General features: G+C 44.6%; 1 protein-coding gene across 1 annotated transcript; it reads right to left on the bottom strand.

Annotated features, from left to right (window-relative positions):
- Positions 1-482: 482 nt before the first annotated feature.
- Positions 483-18,494, bottom strand: MMP20 (matrix metallopeptidase 20). Its single transcript, XM_083609962.1, has 10 exons — positions 18,358-18,494; positions 17,044-17,288; positions 14,010-14,158; positions 12,321-12,446; positions 12,006-12,167; positions 9,464-9,614; positions 7,067-7,203; positions 5,735-5,891; positions 3,855-3,958; positions 483-1,862 (listed from the first exon to the last, which is right to left on the bottom strand). Exons 1-10 carry the CDS (start codon positions 18,481-18,483, stop codon positions 1,762-1,764), a joined length of 1,458 nt encoding a protein of 485 aa, XP_083466088.1. The 5' UTR covers positions 18,484-18,494; the 3' UTR covers positions 483-1,761.
- Positions 18,495-25,992: the final 7,498 nt, after the last annotated feature.

Here is a 25,992-nt window from a genome sequence, read left to right as displayed (position 1 = left end):
TTCTTCTTCTTCTTCTTCTTCTTCTTCTTCTTCTTCTTCTTCTGGAATGAATACTCACCTGTGATCTGAAACTAGAGTGGGGTGAAAATGGCCACCACAGACATGTCGCCCCCATTTGCAAGCAGTGAATGTGGGTCATGTGCTGATTTTCTTTTTGCAGGAGGAAGTGGGGAGATTATTTTCCCGAGATGACGTATGGGGTGGCAGCAGGCTTTCATTTCTGTTACTTCTGCTGCAAGCAGCAGCTGTGACTTGGGATGCGTGACTCTGACCATTTCTCATTTTTCCCCCAATCCTAAGCCCAGTTCCCCACATTTTCTCATCAGTTTTATGCAAATTTATTTTATCATGAAAACTCTCCAGCATTTTAATGCACTTTTCTATGCAATTTTGCCTAATATGTATACACATTTTTGCAAAGCAGTTTCCCCAATATAATACATTTCTATATGTTGTTTTCATCAATATATTATTATTTATTAAATTTGCATACCACCCTTCATCCGAAGATCACAGGCCAGTTCACAACATAAAAATACAAGGATTAGGCAAGTCGTTAATCTATACTTTCCCTCGTGAATTGTTTTGCATCCATTCCTCTGGGTAACAATTTGGTTTGCTCTCCCATCTCGTTTGCCCTAGACATTTTTCTTCCTCATCTTCAAGGCAAATAAAAAGCCCCCTCAGTGCATTCCAAAATTTTAGAGGGACATTCCAGCCTTACATATGCATTTGATCGCACACTTTTGTATTATTGTATACATTTCTTGGGAGGAGAAGGGCAATGTTCCAAGGATGGCTTTAGCTACCGGTTTGTGTATTGTTTCAGAAAGCATGACTTAGGCAAATCTGTCTTTAAATATTAACTGAGGTGCCATCTGCACTCTGCATTTAAAGTATTATCGTACAGCTTCAAACAACCACAGTTTCCCTGCAGATTGTGGTGTGTGAAAGTTGTTTGGAGTTCCCCTCACAGAGCAAAAAAAATCCAAGAAGGGGCATTTTACAACCATTCTGAGAACTGTATGGGGAAAGGAACCTTCTAACAGCTCTCAGCACCCATACAGTTCCCAGGATTCTTTGGGGGGAAGCCATGATGGTTTAAAGTGGCATGAAAATGCTTTAAATGTATGGTGTAGGTGGGGCCTGAATGGAACGTCTCTCCCATCCTTAATAATAATAATAATAATTTTTATTTATTTATATCCCGCCCTCCCCAGCCAAAGCCGGGCTGAGAGCGGCTAACAACCGTAATCCTTGACTGAAACACACAACCAGTTGCCATCATTTGCACTTCAACACATCATCACACGCTTTCAGTGATGCTATGTGGTGCTTAGTGTGGTTCCAGGGGCATTATGGGATGGAAATGGCACCCCCTCAGTGGTGGCGACCATCCCCTATCCCTATCCCCTGGCATAATGCGACCGTTGTTCTGAGGAAACATTGTTGGGGTAGAAGTGTCAGCAGAGCATTGGGGTCCATCTTTCCTTTCTATCCCTGAAGATACCAGACTTTTAAAAGATGAGTACATGGAATTTTTTCCCCTAGGGATTTCCCCAAGCTATCTTGAAATGCTATTGTGTCATTTATTTCGATGCGTTCCCCCTCTTCTTTTTTTTCTGGGCTTGAGCAATAATGGCACATCCTTTTGCCATTGTGCTTCTGGAAGCAAATCCACAGAATGGGATTTTGGCTGACAGGCTCCAAAGTTTCCAGTTATCTTCTAGCTCACTGTGATAATCCACTTCCCACTTCAGTTCAGCAGCCCACCCAGGAGCTGGATTTCACAATATTAACCACATCTTCCTTTTCCTTGTCGTATTTATAGGCTTTGGGGCCTGAGAAGAAGTAAATGTGACCTAAAAAGGAAAGGAAACAAAAGTAGGAACTACTAATCAGGGGGCTTAATATTCGAGAAACCAAACAATACCATAGACTTTTTGGTACAGTTGTGAAATATGACCTCTGTATCCCCACTCACAAAGTCTCTTCTTTTCTTTGTTTAATCAGCTGATGTACCTATTTTCCATAAAAAAATAACCAAGCAGTGAACAATAACAAAAAAGGAGAGGCAATGATAAAATCAACCTTTAAAAGAAAATTATGTAAGAACATCCATCAAGGTAACACAGCAAGGAAATGTTCGTGCCAAAAGTGTGTCACAAGCTATGCAAAACTGTAGAGGTGCGGCTTGACAAGCCTCCAAGAGGATGGGGATTCCACAGCTTTTCGGTGCCACCACTGAAAAGACCGGATTTCAGATGCTCACCAGAGAACTTTCTTTGAGGAAAGCCACTTGAGATGACATCAATTCCGAAGGCTTTTATGGGAGATTGTGCACCCTAAACTGGCCTCAGTAGCACTTCTGCACTGTGTACACATCACTTAATAACTTATTTCAAATCTGAATTCTTTTTGCCTTTGAGGGAAGCAGCTCTTCAGCGTCTTAGGCTTAGGCATTATTGATCTTAAAGTTGCACGAGTGATTGCATTTTTATTCCAGGGGATAGAGTACCAAATCCCCTATATGATATGCATCTAGGGACAGGCAACCCCTGATTTGCGCAAGGATTGCATTCAGGGTCATCGCATGCATTGGCAGAATGCGCAAAAGCCTGCCCCACTCTCTTCTGGATCTGAAAATGGTCCACACGTGCACATTTGTGTGTTCTTTGAACACATGCAAAATTGGGGTGTTATATATTTTTCACTGAAAATTTCCAATTCACCATTCAAATGCATTGATTCCTCCCCTCCCCCAAACCCACTCTGCCTTATCAAGAGGTAAAGGAAAGATTGTGTCTCCAGTGGGCTTGTATTACTGCACTTTACTGCGTTCAGTTCTGCTCTCCTTTACTTTGCAAATGCTTTCAAAATCTGTCCTCCGTGGCCTGATTTAAATATGAGGTAAAAGCACTTTGCTGTATAAGAGCTTGGTGCAAATGTACTTATCGCTTGCAAACATTTATATAGGCATTACCTCAGAAGCAGATCCTGCTGTCCAGGATCACAGATCATGAGTGTATTAATCCTGCACCCACACCAAATGGGGTAGGTGAATTGAAATTATATAAACCATATGGAATTATTACACGGCCAAACCATGGCCCCCAATGTCACATTTTAACTGGGCCTGAGAAGGAATTGTAGGGGAAGTAAGATGGACGATTCAGCAAGATGGTCAACAATGTCCAGGCAACATGGTGCCCATATACATGCATAATAGGCAATCTTTATAGAATTCCTTCAAACCATAAAAAGTTCAAAATGAAATCTTTAGTCTCAAAGTCTCTGAAAATCTTTAAATGAAGTGAGCTACCAAACTTTGTACGGTGAAAGACAAGCTGTGAAGCTCTGTGTATTCAACAAATATGATGTTCAACACTGAACAGTGATTCTGGATATTGACTACTGTTTCGTAGAATTCTTCGTCAGCGTGGTGGGTGGATATAGAATGCTTCATAAACCCATCTTATTTTGAATGAATGTGTGTAAATGAAAACGACTACATTAATACATGAGCACTGTTCCACAGCATTTGATATTTTCATTTACATACATTCATTCGAAATAAGAATTTATTGAAGGAATTCTATAAAGATTGTCTATTACGCATGTATATGGTCATTGTGTTGCCTAGACATTGTTGACGTTCTCTTTGCAACATGGGTTTGTTTGTCTAAGATGGGGCAGCCAATGTTGTACCCTTTGTTGTTGGACTCCAGTTCACATCAGCCCAAGCCACCTTGGCTATTGCCCATGGATAATGCGAGCTGTCGCCCAGTTGCAGTCTGCAGGGCAACATTAGCTACCCTGTAGCGATGATGCATCACGATGGAGTAACTACTCACCATTTACTTCTACTGCTGCATCAATCCTGCCACTGATTCCCGAGAACTCGTCCTCGATGCTCTTTGGGAAGTCCTTCTCCATTTTTCTTTTGGCTTCGTCATAGCTTTTGAGAGAAAGGAATGCCATAAAAGGAGAAATTCAAACCTGTTGCTCTTGTCTATCAAGATATAAATAGGTTTCAACCCACGCTTTAGAAGGTTTATTTTTATACCATATGCAAGACGTTCTTGGAAAAGCAGTTTCGCTCTAATGATTGCAATGGGACAGCAAGCTTTGAGTCAAAAGTGCTTTTGATTGTATGAAAGAATTGCCTAGCCAGGTCTCATCTAGTTCGTTGTTTAGTTGTGACTTGAGGCTTATCATTGCCTGATCACTTAGTTTGTCGAAATAGACTAAGGTCCATCTTAGCACACAGTTAATATTTCTTTGTAGAGGGCATGGAATAAATCTAGTAAACAAACAAACAAGCCCAAGCCTGCCATTCTGTTTTTAACAGCAGTGAGCCAGATAGCTTTGGGTCTTCATAAACAGAACATGGAGGTAGTGATACCGACCTTCTGTTGCCTGGTATATACAGAGCTATACTGGGTCTGTACTGTATATGGACGTTCCATTAGGTACCGTGACTAATAGTTGCTGACAAAAGCATCTGTGTCAATGGGCATCACTGTATCTTGTGGTAGAGAACTGTGCATTATGCAAAAAAAAGTACTTCTCTTTGTTCTAGGCAAGGGGCAGATTTCTCACATTCCATCTTGTTAGTCTCCAGCAGATCAGTGGTAACCTTTGATTCCACCTGCCCTTGGATTTTTTTTTGGAAAATGTCTAGGATTAATCTGGAATTTGTGCATGTTTGGTTCTTCCACTAGTCTCTCTCTCTCTCTCTCTCTCTCTCTCTCTCTCTCTCTCTCTCTCTCTCGTGACTGTGCACATTAAAAAGTGTGCTTTGCAATTTTTACCTAATCAAAGGTTTAATTGTTAAACGGAAGCCCCAATCCATGCTTCTCCTTGCAAATTCTCCACTGAGAAGTATGGATTGGAGGAGGGGGGACATAATGTAATAATTAATGCTAGAAAAGGGGAAGCCACTTTCATGGCTCCATCCTGATCAAGGTATGGAAATCTGTATCTGACATTTCCACTCAGAACTAAGCCCCACTGAGTTCAGTGGAGCTTGTTCCTACATGAGTACAGTGGTACCTCGGGTTACATACGCTTCAGGTTATATACACTTCAGGTTACATATGCTTCAGGTTACAGACTCCGCTAACCCAGAAATAGTGCTTCAGGTTAAGAACTTTGCTTCAGGATGAGAACAGACATCGTGCTCCGGCGGCACAGCAGCAGTGGGAGGCCCCGTTAGCTAAAGTGGTGCTTCAGGTTAAGAACAGTTTCAGGTTAAGTACGGACCTCTGGAATGAATTAAGTACTTAACCTGAGGTACCACTGTAAAAGATTGCCATCTGAATGTCTGTTCAGCTGCAGTGAAACACACGCAAACACAATTTAAGGTGACTAGCATAGCTGTAAACTTGTTAAAAATACAGCCCCAGGGCAGGGAATCGGCATGCAAAAGATAAACTTCCTGAGCATTTCTTCCTCTTGCTCTCTTTTTTGAAAAAAAAGGATGCTTACAATTGCATCCTCCGCCATGCAATAGACCTGTTTTGCAGAGGGGCAACTGAAAAGAACCCACCAGAACTTACACTTAATTGGTTCTGAACCAATCACCTTAACTAGGTGACTCCAAGTTCAAATATTATGAGAAAGGAAAGCATGTCCTCTTTCCCCTCTCTCCTTTTCAGCACCAAGCGATGATGTCTGGTTTCACAAGTGACCTCCTCCAAATGTTTGTATTAAGAGGCAAGAATAAAGGAACCTGTAATAGTCATCTCCTACAAAGAAGAGCGTCTTCTTTTCATCCCTCAGGTAGACAGCTGCATCTATTCGTAGCACATTCCTAGGAAATCCAAAGTCTGCGATGGCCCGTGGAGAGCCCTGCATTTGGAACCCGCGGGTTGTCCAGTAATGGGGGCCTGGCAAACAGGAATCAACAACAGCAAGAACAACAACAACACAACCATATATTTGCTTTGAGGACATTTATAGCTTGAATCTCCCAACATCTAACCTTTGATTTATTTACCGGTACTTGTGTACAGTACTTATAGACCACATAACCACAAAAATTTCAAAGCAGTGTATGGTAGAATACAAAAATCAGCAATGTCAGCAATATTATAAAAACAACAGCAGCAACTAATAATAAGAATAACAACAACAACAACAACAACAACAATAGGGACACTGGTCTTTGCTGATTTGTGGAGCCTGCAAACCCCCTTCTGTCTAATATATGATGTCAGGTAGTTGTGGTTTGGCTGAACTGGCCTTGTGGGGAGTCCTGAAAGACCGAATTAGGTCTGTGGTTCCCCATAGGTGAATTAGAACAACAGGACAACTAGTGTATGGTTGAAATGTGGCTACGTTGCTAACCCAGGAATGCTTGGGAGTTGTTTATTATTATTATTAAGGGTTTTAATATGTGTTGAAAGACCAAAACTGCTGACACATGTCTGATGTCAATGTGAAGAGTATTCTACAAAGTGAGTTTGGATTTGTGCCTAATTCCATGAGCAGAAGAATCCATTGATTTCACTCACTGGAAGTGGAGAAAATCAACCACAACCAATAGAAACCCATTAAATTTGCTTGGGGAAGAGCACTGCTGAAAGCTTCCTTCCCTTCCCATTGCTGACCACATTCTGAGGAGGCTTGGGGAAATCAAAATGGTGTCCCGAGGTGGTGACCTCCATTATTTTTCCAGAGCCCTCTTCTCAGAATGGTGTAATGTCAAGGTTATCCATCATAGTGCCCCCTTCCAGATGTTGTGGGGCTCAAGTTCCCGACAGCCCCAACTAGCACGGCCAGTGTTCATGGAGGATAGAAGTTGTAGTCCAACATGTGTACGGCACCTGTTGGTTACTCCCTGCTGCACCACGCAGCCTGCTAAGCTGAATGCTGCTCCCAGCTAGGCATGGCAATTTCTGAGTGGCTTAACAAACCGACAATAATGATATTTCTCACAATGCTGTTTTCAGGATGAATAAGAACCTTAGTAAGTGCTGTCAATATGGAAATGATGCACAACCATCCTTGGTATACTTAATACTCTGGAGCCAAAGTGCAACACCTTTCGAGAGTCACTCACCCTTGAAAAAATAAGCAACTCCTCTGTCAGCTACTTCGTAGGCAGCGTCCACATTCGACATGAGCTGAGGGAAAGAGCTTGTGATGGAAAGTGGCTGTACGCTTGACGTCAGCTGAGCCTGCCTTCTCCAGAAGAGCCTGTTCAGGGGGAGAAGAAGGAAGAAAAAACAAACTGAACAGAAAATGTTTGCATCTCAAGATGCTTTTAAGTGTCAGAATTCACTGGCTTGTCAACCAGAACAAGAAGTGCAGCTACCAGCATGGACAATGCTTTTGCTTTCAGACTGTTTGCCAGACAAATCAAGTGTCCCTTGGTGGACCTTATGGTCTTCAAACAAAAACATCTTGGAGGTCCAGGGCCACAGGGAGGTTAGGCTAGCCTCAACCAGAGACAGGGCTTTTTCAGCTGTGGCCCCGATCTGGTGGAACGCTCTGTCACAAAAGACTAGGGCCTTGCGGGACTTGACATCTTTCCGCAGGGCCTGCAAGACAGAGCTGTTCCACCAGGCCTTTGGCCAAGGCACAGTCTGACCCCCTCCTTTGGTAATCCTCACAGAACTCTAGCCCAATGGTTGCCATGAATTTGATTTTGAATTGATTTTAAAATGAATTGATTTTAGAACATTGTGTTACTTTTATTGTTGTTAGCTGCTCTGAGCCCGGCTTCAGCTGGGGAGGGTGGGATATAAATATATTATTATTATTATTATTATTATTATTATTATTATTATTATTACTAGTACCTTAAGGAGCAGGAGAAAGCAAGCTTGCTCCTTCCTCCATGTGACAGCCCTACAGATATTTGAAGATGGCTACCTTATCTCCTCTCAGTCTCCTCTTGTTGATTTTTAAGCAAGAGACCTGAGGTGAGTAGATAGCTTTTTTTCGCTGTTAGAAACTGAAACATTTCATCCATCCCTACTCCTAGGCTTGAGCTAACAAATGTGGGAGAAGAGACTAGTCATTTTGACAACAGGAAGCAGATAAAGGGAATGCTAACATGAGACGCACTCTTCAAAACCAAGAGCTGTATATGAAGAAATGTACAGTGGTACCTCAGGTTACAGTAAGGCTACCAGTGGTTGCTAGCCACGAGGGCTCCACTGTTGGAGGTAATAGGCCTCTGAAAACCACAGGGGGAGAGAGTACAGTGGTACCTCGGGTTATAGATGCTTCAGGTTACAGACTCCGCTAACCCAGAAATAGTACCTCGGGTTAAGAACTTTGCTTCAGGGTGAGAACAGAAATTGTATGGCGGCAGCGCGGTGGCAGCGGGAGGCCCCATTAGCTAAAGTGGTACCTCAGGTTAAGAACAGTTTCAGGTTAAGAATCTCCAGAACAAATTAAGTTCTTAACCCAAGGTACCACTGTAGTTTCAACAACAAGCCCGCTCACCTCTTTTGCATGTGGTGGCATTGTGGGACAGAGGAGGCTTCACTGGGGCCCCAGCATGGGAATTCAAACTGCTGTGCCTTTCCTGGTAGGTGGAGGGGGCATGAAACCTCTCCGTCTATCAGGAACCAAATCCTATCCTATTTGACAAATGGGGCTTCAGACTGGGACTTGGGCTGTGCCAGGGGTGGATGGAGCCGACGGTGGGCAGATGGAGCCAATGGTGGGCTTCCCTCGGATCTGCCCCTTGCTCATTTTAGCAGCCAGCACCTGGGGCTCAACCTGTTTGTTCCTGCCACCCACCTACCCTCAGTTTAAGCCGATAGTCAATGACTTTGCTGTGGCTACGGTGGTCGCCATCCTTCAAGGGGTCAGGTAGGAATTTGCCCACAGGGCTAATTGGCACTGAATTGGTGGTTTTGCCCACCTCACAGCAATCATCACAACTGGTTGGGCATTGGGGCAATCCTTTGTTTTGGATGGAGGGGAGGTTGTAGTCTCCGCCTGCTCCTCCAAATGCTGGGGTACCCCGTTAAAGGGATCGGGAGGAGTGGCCATATCTGTGTGCCCAGGGGGGCCAGGGCCGAAGGCACTCCCCCAGATGGCGGTCCATGTGAGGGTCACCGTATTGGATGTAAGTCTTAGGAACCCCCGCCTGGATTGGCCACGCGTCACTTCTGGTGGGTGGGCCGGAAGTATTTATATTGCCCCATGCCCAAGCCAAACCTCTTTCATCTGTATTCAATAAAGTTGTGGCCTGTTTTGACCCAAAACCCAGTCTTATTGGTCTCTTATTATACAGGTTGGGGTATGGGAAGTCCGATGCCTGGTCCTGCAATCAAGGGATTATTACATTTTTCTTTGCAAAGGAAGGACTTTGAACTCAATTCCCATATTTGGATAGCATTTTTGGGAGCTTCCTTAGAAAAGCAACAATCCCAAAAAGGCTTGGAAAACACAAGTACTGATATAGCCTCTTGCAGGTTAGATCAAGTGGGAATCTCACCTATCCTTGAAGAAAAGAAGTTCTTTCCCTAGCATCGTAACAGCATCAAACGAAAACGTGGAGTCACAGTGGTCTGGATCAGCCGGAGATGGTGGTTTGGGAAGAGGCGGATGCGGAACTTGTGGTACTTTGGATCCAGATAGCCGTGACCCTAGAATACAACACACAAACCAAGTTAAAACTGCACTTAGTACATATATTGACTTGCTTGTGGCCATGTATCCTGAGTGAGTCCCATTTTACCCCATCCAATATATTGGGTTGCATTCAACTAAAGTTTGCTCAGAGTAGACCCAATGCAATTGATGAACCTAGGTTAGTCATGTCCATTCATTTCAATGGGTGTACCCTGAGTAAAACATAACTGAATACAACCCATTGATTCTACCCTCTACATCATTTGCAGTTCTTGCTACACATTTTTATATCTTCTGCAGTATGTTTAATACAGTGGTACCTCGGGTTACATATGCTTCAGGTTACATACGCTTCAGGTTACAGACTCAACTAACCCAGAAATAGTACCTCGGGTTAAGAACTTTGCTTCAGGATAAGAACAGAAATCGTGCTCCGGTGGCGCAGCAGTAGCTGGAGGCCCCATTAGCTAAAGTGGTGCTTCATGTTAAGAACAGTTTCAGGTTAAGAACGGACCTCCGGAACGAATTAAGTGCTTAACCCAAGGTCTGTACCAACTATTCTTTGGTTTTGCTTTTCGGGGTACAAAAGAGCAATTTTGCTTCGCAAGAAAATTTTATTTGGCAACTTCTATTGGCACAGACCCAAGGATTCTTCTTTAATCAATATCAACATCTTTTGTCATGTTAAGGCCTCTATCCCTGACCTGGAAAGGAAGCTTAGCCTGTATTTTTACTTGCCTAGAATCTTCCCTTCAGTACTCCAGTATTATCTAAATTCTACCATTTTACTACTTTCTGACATTCACTAACTCCATATCTGTAACAATACAAAAAACTGGAACTTCTGGTGGATCGTGATACTTGAATAGTCAGGCTGTGAATTTTATGAAACACTGCATGGAAGAGGGCTGGTTCACACATGCTGACCATAACATCAAATTATAACTTGTTTGTAAGAATAGGTCATCCCAGATTAACCCAACACTTGTCTTAAAGTGGAGATAATTCTGTACATTTAGCTGAAAGCTATTATGAGTTGTGCAACTAAGTGTTGGAAGTGTATTCATTGTACGTCTTCCTATGAGGCCCATTGAATATGGTTCTGTTGGTAGAAAATATTCAATAAATCCCAGCCAACAAGGACTAGTTGCAGGATGGAAATGAACACAGGAAGAAGGCACCTAAGGGGTGTAAATAATTACGGGAAGACTTGTAATTCACGAGGTTGGCCACTGCTGCTGTGCTGTCCTCCTGGTTCTGATGCCAAGGGCTGAGGCTGGTGGGAATTTATACCTGAGGACCCAAGAGAAGCCCGTTGGCTTGGTTGGGCCTGTCCCTAGGGCGGAGCCAGCCTAGCAGCCTGCCTGCGATTGGCCCATTTGTGGCTTCCTAGCTGATGTGAGGTCCCTCTAGGGCAGGCATAGGCAAACTTGGCCCTCCAGATGTTTTGGACTACAATTCCCATCATCCCTGACCACTGGACCTGTTAGCTAGGGATGATGGGAGTTGTAGTCCCAAAACATCTGGAGGGCCAAGTTTGGCCATGCCTGCTCTAGGGAATCATGACAACCGGGGAAAACTCCAAAACAATTGCACCCTTGCCGGATACAGCTGGGAGGAGGTGCTGTCCCATTACACAGCCTGACCTTGGAAAGGTGAGCAGATTTGTGGTGGTCGTGCTGCTTCCTAGAATGGGGTGGGGCAGAGTGGCCGCAAGGGCAGGGGAAGGTGAGCACTGCCACTGCTCACTTATTCGGACTTCACCACCGCTCTGCTCCATCCTAGTCCTGACAGGTGGCAGCAGTGCCATGGCCAAGAAGTTCTCGCTGCTCCGTCTCACTCTCGGTGGCTGGATTCTTAAGCAAAGGTTGGAGTTTCGCCTCAGTGCTGCTGCTTTTCTAACTGACATATGATTTTATTCTCTGTTGTTTTTAAAACAAAATAAAAAAAATCCTTCCAGTACCACCTTAGAGACCAGCTAATTTTGTTATTGGTATGCGCTTTCGTGTGCATGCACACTTCTTCAGGTACACTGAAACAGAAGTCACCAGACCCTTATATATAGTGAGAAGGTGGGGAGGGGTATTACTCAGAAGGGTGGTGGGAATGGGGGATTGGCTGATAGGTGTGGTAAACCTGTCCTGTTGACGACTGTTAATGACTGCAATAGTCTTACAGGAAAAAGCAAGGGGTGAGATGGCCAAAAATAGCTTTATCATGTATAATGAGATAAGAATCCAATGTCTCTAGTCAGACCAGGTCTCTCCATGGTTTTAAGTTTGATAATAAGTTGCAATTCAGCAACTTATTACCGAACGATTGCTGTTTATACTGTACGCTGCCCTCTAGTTCGATCTGGAGGAAGAACTCTTGAAAGAAATAAAAGCAAGCATCTACGTTATTACCGTAAAGGGCCTGGATCCCTTTCACGTCATCTTTGGGGAGATGGAAGCCATATGGATGTTGGTATCTATATGTTGGATACATCAAAGCTGACGGGTCGGCCGAATGGGCAAGGCCCAAGGCGTGGCCAAATTCATGAGCCGCCACAGTGAACAGATTAAACCCTATACGATACAAAACAATATATTTCATATAAGCAATGGTGAGTTTCTCTCTGATACATATTCAGTTGTCTGTGCATTCTGCCATACGTGATTAGCTGGGGACAAATTGCTTTCTTTGGGTGCTTTCGGGTCATTGTGTGGCTTTGCACCTACCATTCATTCCCATTGTCCACTTCTCCGCGTTGTCAAAATGAGTGTCTCCACCCAGTCCTTCCCCAGGTGCAAAAGCGTGGGCTAGAGTCCCCCGCGGGCCGTCAAATGGGTAGGAGTCCCCATGATCTAACACAGAGTACAAGGAACATCATGTGACTTTGCAATCATGGCAGGTGGTGTAATGGTTAGATCAGAGAGACATAAGTTGCACAGTGCGTTCCGTTGTGGTCTCAGCGGCTCCCACAAACAAGAGCATGTCAATGGAATCTGACACATATTGCAAAATCTCTTCCAAATCTGCCAGTGTCTGGGTACAAAGACCAAGATCTTGTATAAGTCACTATGTGATTGCCTGAAATGGTCATTTTTCATATACAGTACATACAAGGCTTTGAGGCCCCTAATGCAGAGGTTTTCAACCTTTTTGAATCCATGGCTCCCTTGACCAACTTCATTCTTTCTGCGGCACCCCTGTGGGGCTCAGGAGCCCACTTATGTCACCCCTTGCCTGCAGAGCTGGCAGCCTCTCACCCTTTGTTGAACACCCTCTCTTGTGGAGTGTTCCCTCAGCCTCCTCCCCCCTCTCCTTGGGAGTCCTCTGAGCAGCTGCAGCTGCCGCCCCTGGTCTCTGAGCTTCCCCCCTACCCCAAAGAGAGGTGCCTCTTCACACTGCCCCACAGGGGCCTGGGTCTTGTCTGTCCATTCCCAACAGCAAGGGCTGGCAGACTGGCTGGCTGGACTCCCTCACATGCTTGCTTGCTTCCTCTGAGGCCACCTCATCTCCTGGCAACCAGCCCCCCCTGGCCAGCCCCAGAGGCATCATCTGCTTGTAGCCAGGGCCGCTGCAACAAACAGCTGTGCAAGCCTTTGGGAGGCAGAGACGTGAGAGGGCATCAGAGGAGGGAGGGAAGGAAAGAGGGACAGAGGCCAGTGTTGCCTGCTGCATCGTTCAAGGCACCCCAGGGTGCCACGGCACACTGGTTGCACTTCTTTCAAATATTCCCTGTTAATATCTCAGGTCAACAGCAACAAAATCAAGGTCAGCTGTACAGTATACACCCACACCATTCCTGTTGTACTTCTTTCTCTCTTTCCCTACTCCCTGCCTCAATTCTCTCCCTAATGTCAAATTTTGGATTGTAAGCTCCTCGGGGTGGGTTCTTCTCCCTTTACTTACAAAATGCAGCTTACGTTGATAATGCCTTATGGATACGCTGTTGTTGTTGTGACGGCTGCTGCTGCTAAGAACTGAACTCTGGCCCTAACACTGAGTGAAGACTTGGAGGGGGTGGGTGGGAAGTAGCAATGCTACAGGAATTTGGGAGTTTGTACACAGGCAAACCACATGCAGGCACTTCCGTGTCACACAAACAGCACTTCCATATGAGCTCTGTGGCAGCCTTCCTGAAGCACATGCAGAACTGTGAAATGTGTTTGCCCATGAACATTTTCAGGGCAGAGTCCAGCTTTTAAAAATATTTAGAAATGTTTCCTTTTTGTTACAGCTGCCCTTTCACCCTCTAGCCGTTTTTGCCACTTTCCACTTTCCACTTGCCACTTCCCCAGGGATGGTTCCGTGCATCTAAACCAGCATAAATAAATCACCTTATTATTTTGCCCAGCTTAACCTCTTCACAATAGCGCAAAGGTTGAGCAGCTAGCACCGCAGATTTTAGCGATAACAATTACCTCCGCTTTGGAACGATATCATGATATCCGCTTCTCCCGAGGTGGCCTTTACAAAATTCAGAGGGGCAGCCGCGCTCCAGGCTTTCAACCCCATCTCCACGGCCTTGTCAACATCTGCGTGACTCAGGCTGGATGTATATTTTGTTACTCTGAGGAGGGAAATGACACATTTCAGGATGCAGAAAGAGTAATACTCTGAACTAGGAATGGAGGAACCTGCAATTTAAGTTTCTAATTTCACTCACATTTCTGCACTAGTTTGCACTTTTTTAAAAAAAAATCTCATGAAAATTCACCAGGATTTTATGCAATTTTGCCTAACATACACATTTCCTCCTAAAGAAATTCATTTTTGTATGTTGCACTTAAATGCACACTTTCTCCAGATATATGCATTTCTGGTTTGGAGAACAAAATTTGGAGAAGTGTGATTTTCGATGGATAGCTGGGTTATGGCTGGTGTATTGTTTTGGGAAGTGTGAATTAGGTACTTTTTTTAATGCAAAATGTGATCCAAACTAAATTTCCTAGTCTGATAGCAATCTTTGGAAAGGTAGACGAGCACTCCCATAAAACAGCTATGATAAAGGGCACTTTCCATGTAAAATGTTAGCGGACAACAAGGCTTGGGTGTATTTTCAATTCATTGCGGTTTAAGAACATTTGTTGAGAATATAACGCAATCTTTGTTGTGTAACAACTCCATATAGCAATCAGAATGAATGCTCCGTAAAGACTGGACATAGTCTAACTGCTGCAGAAACTTTGTGTGAGAAAATCAGGATAAATGCTTGATAAATAAGTTGTCATCCCACCCCCCATGTACCAGCTACATTCTACAGAGTGGTCTCCCACCATACAATTTGCCTCCCTAGTACTACAAGGTGCTTCCAAGGATATTAGGTAGGTCATGGAGCTCAAGGAAGGTCCATGCAGGATCCATAATTGAGTTGGCTGATGGTGAGGACATGTTGCCTTGCTGTCAAGCATCCTTCAGGTGGGGCCATTGTCATTAATAAGAAAAGGGAGTAACTTTGTGGTCAGCCCTCTATCTCATTCCAAACATGACTGATGCACCGCTGTTGAAAATCCGCATTTTCTAAATCTGTTTTGTTGATTGCAGCCCTCCATGGTTCCATACCAAGGCTGGTTGTTCACTGTTCTCATATTGCATTGTACTAGGGCTACCCACATTTAAGGGATGCGGGTGGCGCTGTGGTCTAAACCAGTGAGGTTCTTGGGCTTGCCGATCAGATGGTCAGCAACTCAAATCCAAGCTACAGGGTGAGCTCCCGTTATTCTGTCCCAGCTTCTGCCAACCTAGCAGTTGGAAAGCACACCAGTGCAAGTAGATAAATAGGTACCACTGCGGCGGGAAGGTAAACAGGATTTCCGTGTGCTCTGGCACTCATCACGGTGTCCTGTTGCACCAGAAGCAGTTCACCATGCTGTCCACATGAACGGGAAAGCTGTCTGTGGACAAACGCTGGCTCCTTCGGCCTGAAAAGCAAGATGAGCACCGCACCTCATAGCTGCCTTTGACTGGACTTATCCGTCCAGGGGTCCTTTACCTTTTGACTTTACACATTCTGCCAATTTCTATTCCACATCAAGAGTCATGTTGATGATTTTTAAAAACCCAACCATGGACCCTTCATAAGCAGTCTATAAGCACTGCTGAAGCAGCCTTCTATCTGTGTTTCCAGATAAAATAAGGAAAACACACACACTCTGCTTGATTCTCTCTCTCTCCCAATCACCACATATTTTTGAGGCATTGTTAGATGGCTACTACGCTCTGACTTTCATCCCCGCAACTCCCTAACAATGTGTTTCAGCAGTCAGAATTGCTATCTCACCCTGCTATCAGCTCTACATTTGCTCTGAGTACATTCATAGGAGAATGGCACATCATTTTTATTTTTTGGGGTGGGGGAAATATGTGTCTTACAACAGCTGCCATCCAGTGAATAAAGGAAAATCCAGCCTGTGTTCTTTATTGACTAACACAACTCACAGCACAATCTCAGGCATTCCTACTCAGACGTGCGCCCTATTCAGTGCAAAGGAACTTCCTCCCGGGTAAATACACCCAGAAAGGAGAAGAAGGTGCACCCAGAAAAGAATTGCAGCAACAGTGAAAAAGAAGGCGGGTGTGTGTGTGAGAGAGGACTGCATGACGTGGTTATGGGCACCAACGAGGAGGCAGGGTCTGAAAGCAGACAAACCCAATGTAATCCAAAAACCGCAATATGCCAAATGCATGAATGTAATTGTTTTAGAAAACCTTTTTGCACTGCTAGTGGTTAGGCAAAATGTGGGTTTTAGTTGCAGGAAAAATGACATGCCATCTGGATAGTGTCATGTAGTTCATACCCCCAAAAAAGCACAAACAGGCAACCCACAAGGCGAATTCTGATAAGATAAGCCCAGAGTCAGTCGGATAATTTTGACAGTAGAAAATGCATGGTGTATACAGGTGGCAAGCATTTTGTGTGGGGATTCGGTTTGCGGCCGACATGTGTGTCAGTGGAGCGTGCCCTGCCCCATCTCGCCCCAGTTTTGCCTTCTTCCAGGTCCCAAAGGACCTGTGCATTGGCGATTGCACATAAATTGGATACGCCAGGAAGAACCCAAAAGTGGAGCTATCCTGCCCTTGGTCCTCCCATTCTGCCCTGCCTCTGCAGGAAATAAATCTCCTATTTTGGCTTCTTGACCACTTGTTGTGGTTGTTTCATTAGCCTTTTGCCTCTTTACCTCTTCCTTATTTGTTTGCCATGTCATTTCCCCCCTCCCTTCCCTTTGTTGAAACAAACCAACCAACAAAAAAAGGCCCTAGATGCACATCCTAATGAAACATGCCACACTGTACACTACAACGAGTAGTCATAATCACCATCGTCTTTCAAAGCCGACCAAGTTGGTGGCCATTGCTGCATCTTGTGCAGATTGCCAGACAATGAGAAAAAAACTCCTGGGGAGAGGGGACAATCTAAAACATTTCAAGTACGCTTGATGTCAGCCAGTTTGTTACCTGTATGTCAATGTGTTCTTTTTCCACTTCGGTTCTCCTGGGAAAAGGCGATAGTTTGCTACGTCAGGGACGCCACACCGAGGCCTCTTCATGACTCCCATGGTGCTGTAGTCCAATTTCCCTGTGACACGTAAGCCAAAGAACGCCTGCATCTGCTGGACCTTCCTGGTCATGGAATTGCTACCGCTGGTCATTTCTCCAACGTGATGTTCTCCTTTTGGGGTGTAATATTTGTCCAGGTATTCCTACAGGCAGAGAGAAAGAGAAAGAAAGGGGTAAGGAAGACATTTTATCCCCACTTTTTTTTTTTTTTTTTGCTTTGATATCCATACTTATGAAAGGCAGGGCAGGGCTGAGATGTTTGGCTCCTGAGAAAGAAAGTCCATATTTTGGCTTCTCCGCCTCAGGTCAAAAGGAAAGCAACACCAACTTTGGGCAGTATTCAACTAACTCAATGCACAAATGAAATGACTTGCACGATGGGACTCCCCACCCACCAGCCATAGTATAACTGTGCTTTGTGAAGAAGGGCCGTTGTCTGTCTGTACCAAATCTTTGGCGTTCAATTTCACTGGGTGCCCATGAATTCCATGACATTGGGGGAATGGGGACACCTTTCTCCACCCACACATAAAAAGTGAGGGGCGATATTCCACTCAATGTAGTGCAGAAAATAAAAATCCCACCATTCCTAGCATTTCTACTCTGCCTGGAATAGTTAAGCTGGTTAGAGTGTGGTGCTGATCACGCCAAGGCTGCAGGTTCAATCCCCATATTGGACAGCTGCATATTCCTGCATTGCAGTAGGTTGGAGAAAATACCGTATTTTTCGCTCTATAAGACACACTTCCCCCCTCCTAAAAAGTAAGGGGAAATGTGTGCGTCTTATGGAGCGTATTATGGAGCAAATGCAGGCTGCGCAGCTATCCCTGAAGCCAGAAGAGCAAGAGGCTTTGGATTGCTTTCTTGTTTCTTGTTTTCCTCCTCTAAAAATTAGGTGCGTCTTATGGTCAGGTGCATCTTATAGAGCGAAAAATACAGTAACCCTCAAGGTCCCTTCTAATTCTATTATGATTCTACTTGCCTTTTCTCTAAACTAAAAAGCATCTGCAGCCTTTCCTCACAAGGAGATGCTCTCCAGGAGTGTGGTCCATGAGCTGGACCTAACTGCTGCGCCAGATCTAGGCTAATGCAGTGGTTTGCCTGTGCACCCGAACATCTTCCACCCTGGCTGCTGCTCTGCAAAGCCTTGCTGTGCTAGGAGGGACTTAGCATCACTCCCTAAGCCATTAAGATGTGCAAAGCACCACCAACCTGGGCCAGGTAGAAATCTTTCCAACCGGCTGTCCGTGGCAGTGCAAAAAGAGCAGGGGCGGCAGCTGAATACGTCAACGAAAGCACGAGAAACCAAAGTGGGCACAGCATCCAACAGAGCTCCATTTCTTCCTAGATGTGCAACGGGTGGCTTGAGAAGAGCAGGTAGAGGGACCTTGCAGCCCCTTTTATAGAGGGAAGCAGCTCTGGGCGCTCAGAGCCAAGGTGACTCATGTCTCAGAAGGTAATTACACAGCTCGGTGTTTTGATGAAGGGGTAACACAATAGCACTTAAACAGGGGGAAAGCTGGATTCCTCTCGAACTTATCCAGAGGACCAGCAAGAAAGAAACATTGTATAGTAGCCAGGGAGATGCAGCAGCTGGAGTCAAGAGCAGCGCTTCCACAATGGGGCTTTTCCACCTCTCTTTTCCTGAAACAGCCACTTTGGCCCCTCCCAAACAGCTGCTCCTGAGGGTCTTCCTGAACTACAGGTGTGGTGAACCTCAGGCCCTGGTCTTTTGAACTCTTCCCAGTCACACTTGCTTTCTATAGGCCACTCCCTCCATGAATGTTTTCCCCGGAATGTGCCCTGGAACTCTGATATTGATGAATACAAAAACTTAAGAAGTACAGTGGTACCTCGGGTTACATACGCTTCAGGTTACAGACTCCGCTAACCCAGAAATAGTGCTTCAGGTTAAGAACTTTGCTTCAGGATGAGAACAGAAATTGTGCTCCGGTGGTGCGGCAGCAGCAGGAGGCCCCATTAGCTAAAGTGGTGCTTCAGGTTAAGAACAGTTTCAGGTTAAGAACGGACCTCCGGAACGAATTAAGTATTTAACCTGAGGTACAACTGTGTGCAGAAATGGCAAAACTTACCGGAAGAATAAGAAATCAAGATAACAAACTTTTTATAAAAGAATGGAAATGGTTTATTGAATATTTACAGTTAAATTAAAAAAAAGATAAAAAGCATTGGCAGGATTATTGTAATAACCTGCAGTTTCACAAGAGTATATATTTAAAGTAGATAATTACATGAATTTGGATATGCAGAAGATATTTTAAAAATTAATTTAAGGAACAGCAGAAAGAGGGGGAAGGAAGTCAAACTTTGAAATCTTAAACTGATCGTAAAACTAATGAAATGCATAAACTTGAAAAGTATAAATAAAAACTTTTTAAAAAAGAAACTTTGATGTTGACTTTTTCCTGCCTGCATGGAGGCAAATGAAATTAAATGTAGGTGGTTGAAGGTTCAACCTCTGGTATATCCAGGTAAGCTGGTGAAGAGCTCCATGTGAAACTCTGGCAAGCAGCTACCAGTCACTATTTTGGAAAGGCAGCTTCCTATATTCTTCAGATAATGCACTTGCCAAATGTGAAGAAGCAACTATCTGTTGTTATAGGTGTCTTGCCTAAAACACACCATTTTGCAAAGCAATTTTCCCAAATAGATTCTGTACAGTCATACCTTGGAAGCCGAACGGAATCCGTTTCAGAAGTCTGTTCATCTTCCAAAACGTTCGGCAACCAAGGCGTGGCTTCCGTTTGGTTGCAGGAGCTTCCTGCACACAATCAGAAGCTGCGGAAGCCACGCCGGATGTTCGGCTTCCAAAGAACGTTCGCAAACCGGAACACTCACTTCCAGGTTTGTGGCGTTCAGGAGCCAAAGTGTACGAGTGCCAAGGCGTTCAGCTTCCAAGGCACGACTGTATATTTTTTGCTAATATATGCACTTTATAATAAACACTTTGCCCCAATATATGCATTTTTGTAACTATTACATGACTGCAGAACTGTATTAAAAAAATTCAGAGAAAAGCAGATTTTGAAAGATGATTGTGTTCTGGTTTGCATATTGTTCTGGAAAGTGCACATTAGGTAGCTCCACTTTTTAATGTGAACTGAATCAAATCCCTCCCCCATCCCTAATGGGTAAACAGAGGACCTTGTGTGTGGCATTCTGCAAGCATTTCACCCATAATGGAGACATCGGTTTTGGGCAGTGTTCTGCACATGACACATGACTGAAAGACACTTCACAATCACAACACATAATCAAGTTTGGTGAAATAAAAGGTTGCTTTCACTGCATGACATTGCATCTACACATGTCTGCTGCGTTGGAATTTCAGCTATCAGTTACTCAACAATATTCCAAATAGCACTTGCCTTTGCGGAGAAGGGTGGTAAGTGTGTTTGCTCTTTAAGAAATCTGAAGTCTGTTAAACTCCCGTTACTGTTAATTATCCTTAATGTAAGTTTACTGGGTTATATTCTGAAAGATGCCCATGAACAACCATTACAATTATAGCCGGGTTTGGGTGTGCTATGAAAGAAATCACATACTGGATGCATTGGCAAGCTGTCGGTTCATTGCACCGTTACCAGTCTCCTAAATTATAGGGTACTTTGGCATGTAAATCAGCATTTTCTCTAAGTGAAGTTGACATCTCTCCAGCTGAGTTTCAGCATCATGCTGGAAGAAACTATTTTGCAATAGCTCTTTATGGGGTCTCGAAAGCCCTGCATGGCCACGGTTACAATCCCCACTCTCTCAGGGTGGAGAGGGAGGTTGGGGTTTGTTGTTTAAGCACTTATCTTCTGAGTACCTCAGAAACAAAGAAATCCTGTGGTAGGAATATAATAACACCAGGGCACCGTAGGGGGTTGTTTTAAGAATTATAGTCATACCTCGGGTTACAGATGCTTCAGGTTGCGTTTTTTCGGGTTATGCACCGCCGAAACCCGGAAGTACTGGTACGGGTTATGTCAGGGAACTGCCATCGGAACTAGAGGAGGAGGCGAGGCTCCGCAGCGATGCTGGAGAGGGGCCAAGCAGGGAGAGAGGCAGGTCTCCGGCTGGGGAAGAAAATCAGCGCAACACCAGGGATAGAGGGGGGCCAATGGGGAAGCAGAGAGGAGGCTCCAGGACTCTTCTCAGGAGACCAGCGAGGAGAGCACAGGTCCTCCGCTGCCCACACCCACCCTGCGCAGAAGACTTCCGAGCAGGGAAAGTAGGCGGTGACTTGGCGTCAAAGAACTTATTTGCTGGAAGAGGTTCAAGAAACGCCCACTGACGGATTCTGCCAGCGACTGAACAGCCACGGAGTGGATGGCTGTCCAGACAGAAACGGTTTAACCAGGCAACCTAGCCCAGAGCGGCGGTAACTTACGCACGAGCAACCCCTAAAGCCATTACAGGTTACTTCCGAGTTTCGGAGGTCACCCATGCAAAGAAGCACTAAATCGTGCTTTGGGCATGTGCAGAAGCGCTGAATTGCAACCCACATGTGCGCAGACGCGCCGCTGCGGGTTGTGAATGTGCATCCCACATGGATCACGTTCGCAACCTGAGCGTCCACTGTAATGAGATAATGTTTGTCAAGGAGGTTGTGAGTATTTAGGACACAATTCAGTGCCTAGCTGATTCCTTCCCTCTCCTGTTACTCTCTAGTCATCGACTTCTGTCCTGTTGTTGTTGTTGTTTAGTCGTTTAGTCATGTCCGACGCTTCGTGACCCCATGGACCAGAGTACGCCAGGCACTCCTGTCTTCCACTGCCTCCCACAGTTTGGTCAGACTCATGTTTGTAGCTTCGAGAACACTATCCAACCATCTCGTCCTCTGTCGTCCCCTTCTCCTTGTGCCCTCCATCTTTCCCAACATCAGGGTTTTTTCCAGGGAGTCTTCTCTTCTCATGAGGTGGCCAAAGTACTGGAGCCTCAGCTTCACGATCTGTCCTTCCAGTGAGCACTCAGGGCTGATTTCCTTCAGAATGGATAGATTTGATCTTCTTGCAGTCCATGGGACTCTCAAGAGTCTCCTCCAGCATCATAATTCAAAAGCATTAATTCTTCAGCGATCACCATTCTTTATGGTCCAGCTCTCACTTCCATACATCACTACTGGGAAAACCATAGCTTTAACTGTATGGACCTTTGTTGGCAAGGTGATGTCTCTGTTTTTTAAGATGCTGTCTAGGTTTGTCATTGCTTTTCTCCCAAGAAGCAGGAGTCTTTTAATTTCGTGACTGCTGTCACCATCTGCAGTGATCATGGAGCCCAAGAAAGTCCTGTTAGGTTTCCCCTTTCTCTTATTGGCACCTCATGCACAGAGAGAGATACACAAATGGAAGAACTGCAGAAAAGGGATAGCCTGAATTGTACCCTAAAAGTACTATGATGGATCGGGCATACTTGTATAATGATGATATTGCCACTGGGGAGGGAATCTGAATATTCTTCCAACCACAATTTCACTCGCCATGGGCTTGTAGTTCAGTGATAGAACATTTGCTCTGCATGCAGAAGGTCCCAGGTTCAGTACCTGGCGTCTCTAGGTATGGCTGGGAATGTTCCTGCACCAAACCCTGGAGAATCACTGTCAGCCAGTTTACGCTATACTAAGCTAAATAGGCCAAAGAGAGGTCAGTCATACAGGCCTCTCTCACCCCATCAGTACCCTGCTCCTGTGACAAACTCCAGAGGTAAACGTTACTCCAGAATGACATCAATTTCCCTTCTGTCATCAACTGTGCAGCAATAGGTCCAGCACCGAGGGCCTTCTGGCGGTTCCCTCGCTGCGAGAAGCCAAGTTATAGGGAACCAGGCAGAGGGCCTTCTCGGTAGTGGCACCCGCCCTGTGGAACGCCCTCCCACCAGATGTCAAAGAGAAAAACAACTACCAGACTTTTAGAAGACATCTGAAGGCAGCCCTCTTTCGGGAAGCTGTTAATGTTTAACAGACCACTGTATTTTAATACTCTGTTGGAAGCCGCCCAGAGTGGCTGGGGAAACCCAGCCAGATGGGCGGGGTATAAATAATAAATTCTATTCTATTCTATTCTATTCTATTCTATTCTATTCTATTCTATTCTATAGGTGGAGCATTTCCAGAGGCCATTTGTGCAGAGCTGTCATTAGTACACCTGCACGAATTTGTGAAGGCTCGTGCATGCATTTTCTCCTTGGATTATTTGCATCCAGTTCAGAGACTGCAGCTCCCCCCCCCCAAATATATATTTTTCCTCTGTTGGGAATATTCCAACTGGTTCAGGATCTATGAGAAGAATCCACAGCATCAAGATGCATTTGTTGCTTATAACCTGAAACTCTCTTGATGACACCCAAGGGCATATTTTGACTTTCCATATGTGGGTATCATTCTTTCATCCGCATCCTAGCACTTAATGTACCATCTCAGCTGTTTCTGGTAGTGCATCTAAAAAAGCAAACAAATTGACAGGCTATCCTTCGCAGCGGTCCATTTTAGGCCTTGTAATTATACCTTGGGACATGTTTGCGTTTCTGAACCACAGGTTTAGTCACGGTCACGTGCCCTTCCAGAAACGCATGCATAGATCAAAATGATTCAGTGATGTGCTTTTCCCCCTTTATGCTACACGTTTTTCATTAGATCAGATACCTTTATATTAGAGAGCATAAACAACACAGGCACAAGGCCGTTATTTATGTATTTACTTCGAATGCTTGAATCCTAGTCTTCATCCCATGGACTTTCAGAGGCGCTCACATAAAATGGAGGAACGAAAAACCACAAGAAAAACAACATATTGAAACTGCAGAGCAGCATAAAATGAAATCCGATGCACAGCCATCATAGGCACCAACCCTCACTCCCCCCAAATGGAACAGGTCTGAGGCTTTCCCCCCCAAACTTTGAGGGGACGGGCCTCACCAAGTCTCGCTGCAGCTGCTGTGGGCCTTTGCCAAGCCTTGCTTGGACCCTAGGACCTTGGACCTGGCTTGGAGCTGCAGAAACTTCACTGCTGCCACCTGCTGCCTGGAGTTCCTTATTGCAACACACTCCGTTGGCTGCGGCAGTCTCTCAAATTGCAATGCTCTTGAATTTTGCATCGACTCCTCGGTTGCATCACCAAACTGACTGTGCCCCCTAAGAACAAAGATTTGCTTTGGCACAGCTGGGCCTTGGGAGACTCAAATATGTTTTTGTACTGTTCTCTATGTTCTCTTGTTGAACCCCTGTTGCTTGTTAGCTGAATAAAGTCATTGCTTGCACATAGCTTAAGGAATGTGTGTGCTCTGAGGGAAGGCTGCTCCTCCGACATCCTTATTGGAGTCTGAAGTTTCCTGGTTGGGGCTTGAGCCAGAAATTAATATAATATGGATACCCTCTAGACCAGTGATTCTCAACCTATGGGTCCACAGATGTTGTTGAACTACAACTCCCATCATCCCTGAGCTCTGGCCTTGCTAGCTAGGGGTGATGGGAGTTGTAGTTCAACAACATCTGGGGACCCACAGGTTGAGAAAGGCTGGCTAGACCAACCTTTCTCAGCCTTGGGTTCCCAGATGTTGTATGACAATTCCCATCATCCCTGACCAATGGTCCTACTAGCTAGGGATGATGGGAGTTGTAGTCCAACAACATCTGGGGACCTAAGGTTGAGAAAGGCTGTTCTAGACACTGACCCCAGACCTGGGGGTTGATCCAAGGGTTACATAGTCCTCCATGAAACTATATGCAGAGCAGGGACAAGAGATTTAAATAATGCCCATTCTCAGCATATAGGGGCAAAGATGGAAAAAAACAAACAATATGCTATCTGTCTGGCCACTTGCTCTTGAATGTGCAAAAAGTTCTTTATTTTGCAAAATAAAGAAAAAGCTTGCCTATGTTCCCTTAAAAGCACTTGACATGAAAACATTCACCGCAGAGAACCTCATTCCCATAACTTAATTACAGTGTTGGATTTTTGCTATCTCTTCTCTTTTTTTTCCTGTTGGCATGTTTATTTAAAAAGAATGCTGATCCCCGTATCTTCATTTCCCTTGACATGGACTTTTTCCACATAAGAAAACATTTGTAATAGTTGTTTGATAACATGTGATTTTAAATTGTTATGTGGTTTTTATTGTACAGATATAACAGTTGTAAACCGATTTGATCCTTTTTTAATGAAATTGCAGTGGGCAAGTCTTTTTTTAAAAACAAAATAAATAGAAGTAAATGAATGTTATTCACCTTGGGACCTCATGGAGAAGGATGGGCAAGAAATCTGAAGAAGACAAAGTCATAATACAATGTCCCTATTCATTGCAGGGGGTTGGACAGTTCTACAGTTCTATGACTTTTCGTTTGTTTGTTTCTATTCCTATGCAACAACATATCCGATCAACCCTACTTCAACGTTTGCAATCAGAATGCATTAGCAAAATTATATATTTACAAATACACCCAGACTGCATTCTTTTTTCTGATCACAGAGTGCAGGTTTTAAGAATCAAAGGTCGAGAAAGGGGAGATTCAGAAGTATCAAATTCCTGCCTTTGCATGGAACACATTTCAGTGGCTTAGACTGGCCAAATTATGAAAGAATTTTGGAACAAACAAGCCCACTAGGTGGCAGAGGAAGATCTTCATATAACACACAGAACCGGAGGAAATTCTTATTGGCACTGACGATGTCCACAGTGCTTTCTGAAAATCAACCTGTTTATTCTTTTGCAGGCTAAAATGCTCAGCGATGACACTATACCCTTCTAATATTTTTGCATGCTATATTTTTGCTGGGATTGTCTAGTCAGGCATTTATGTCCAAAAAAGAACATGGCTTTCCATCAAGACCAAGAAAGGCATTTGTTGCA

The sequence above is a fragment of the Podarcis filfolensis genome (assembly GCF_964270895.1).
Source record: "Podarcis filfolensis genome assembly, chromosome: 4".
NCBI classification, from domain to species: Eukaryota; Metazoa; Chordata; class Lepidosauria; order Squamata; family Lacertidae; genus Podarcis; species Podarcis filfolensis.
The sequence above is the reverse complement of the archived record's forward strand: the minus strand, read 5'-3'. Positions and strand labels throughout refer to the sequence as shown.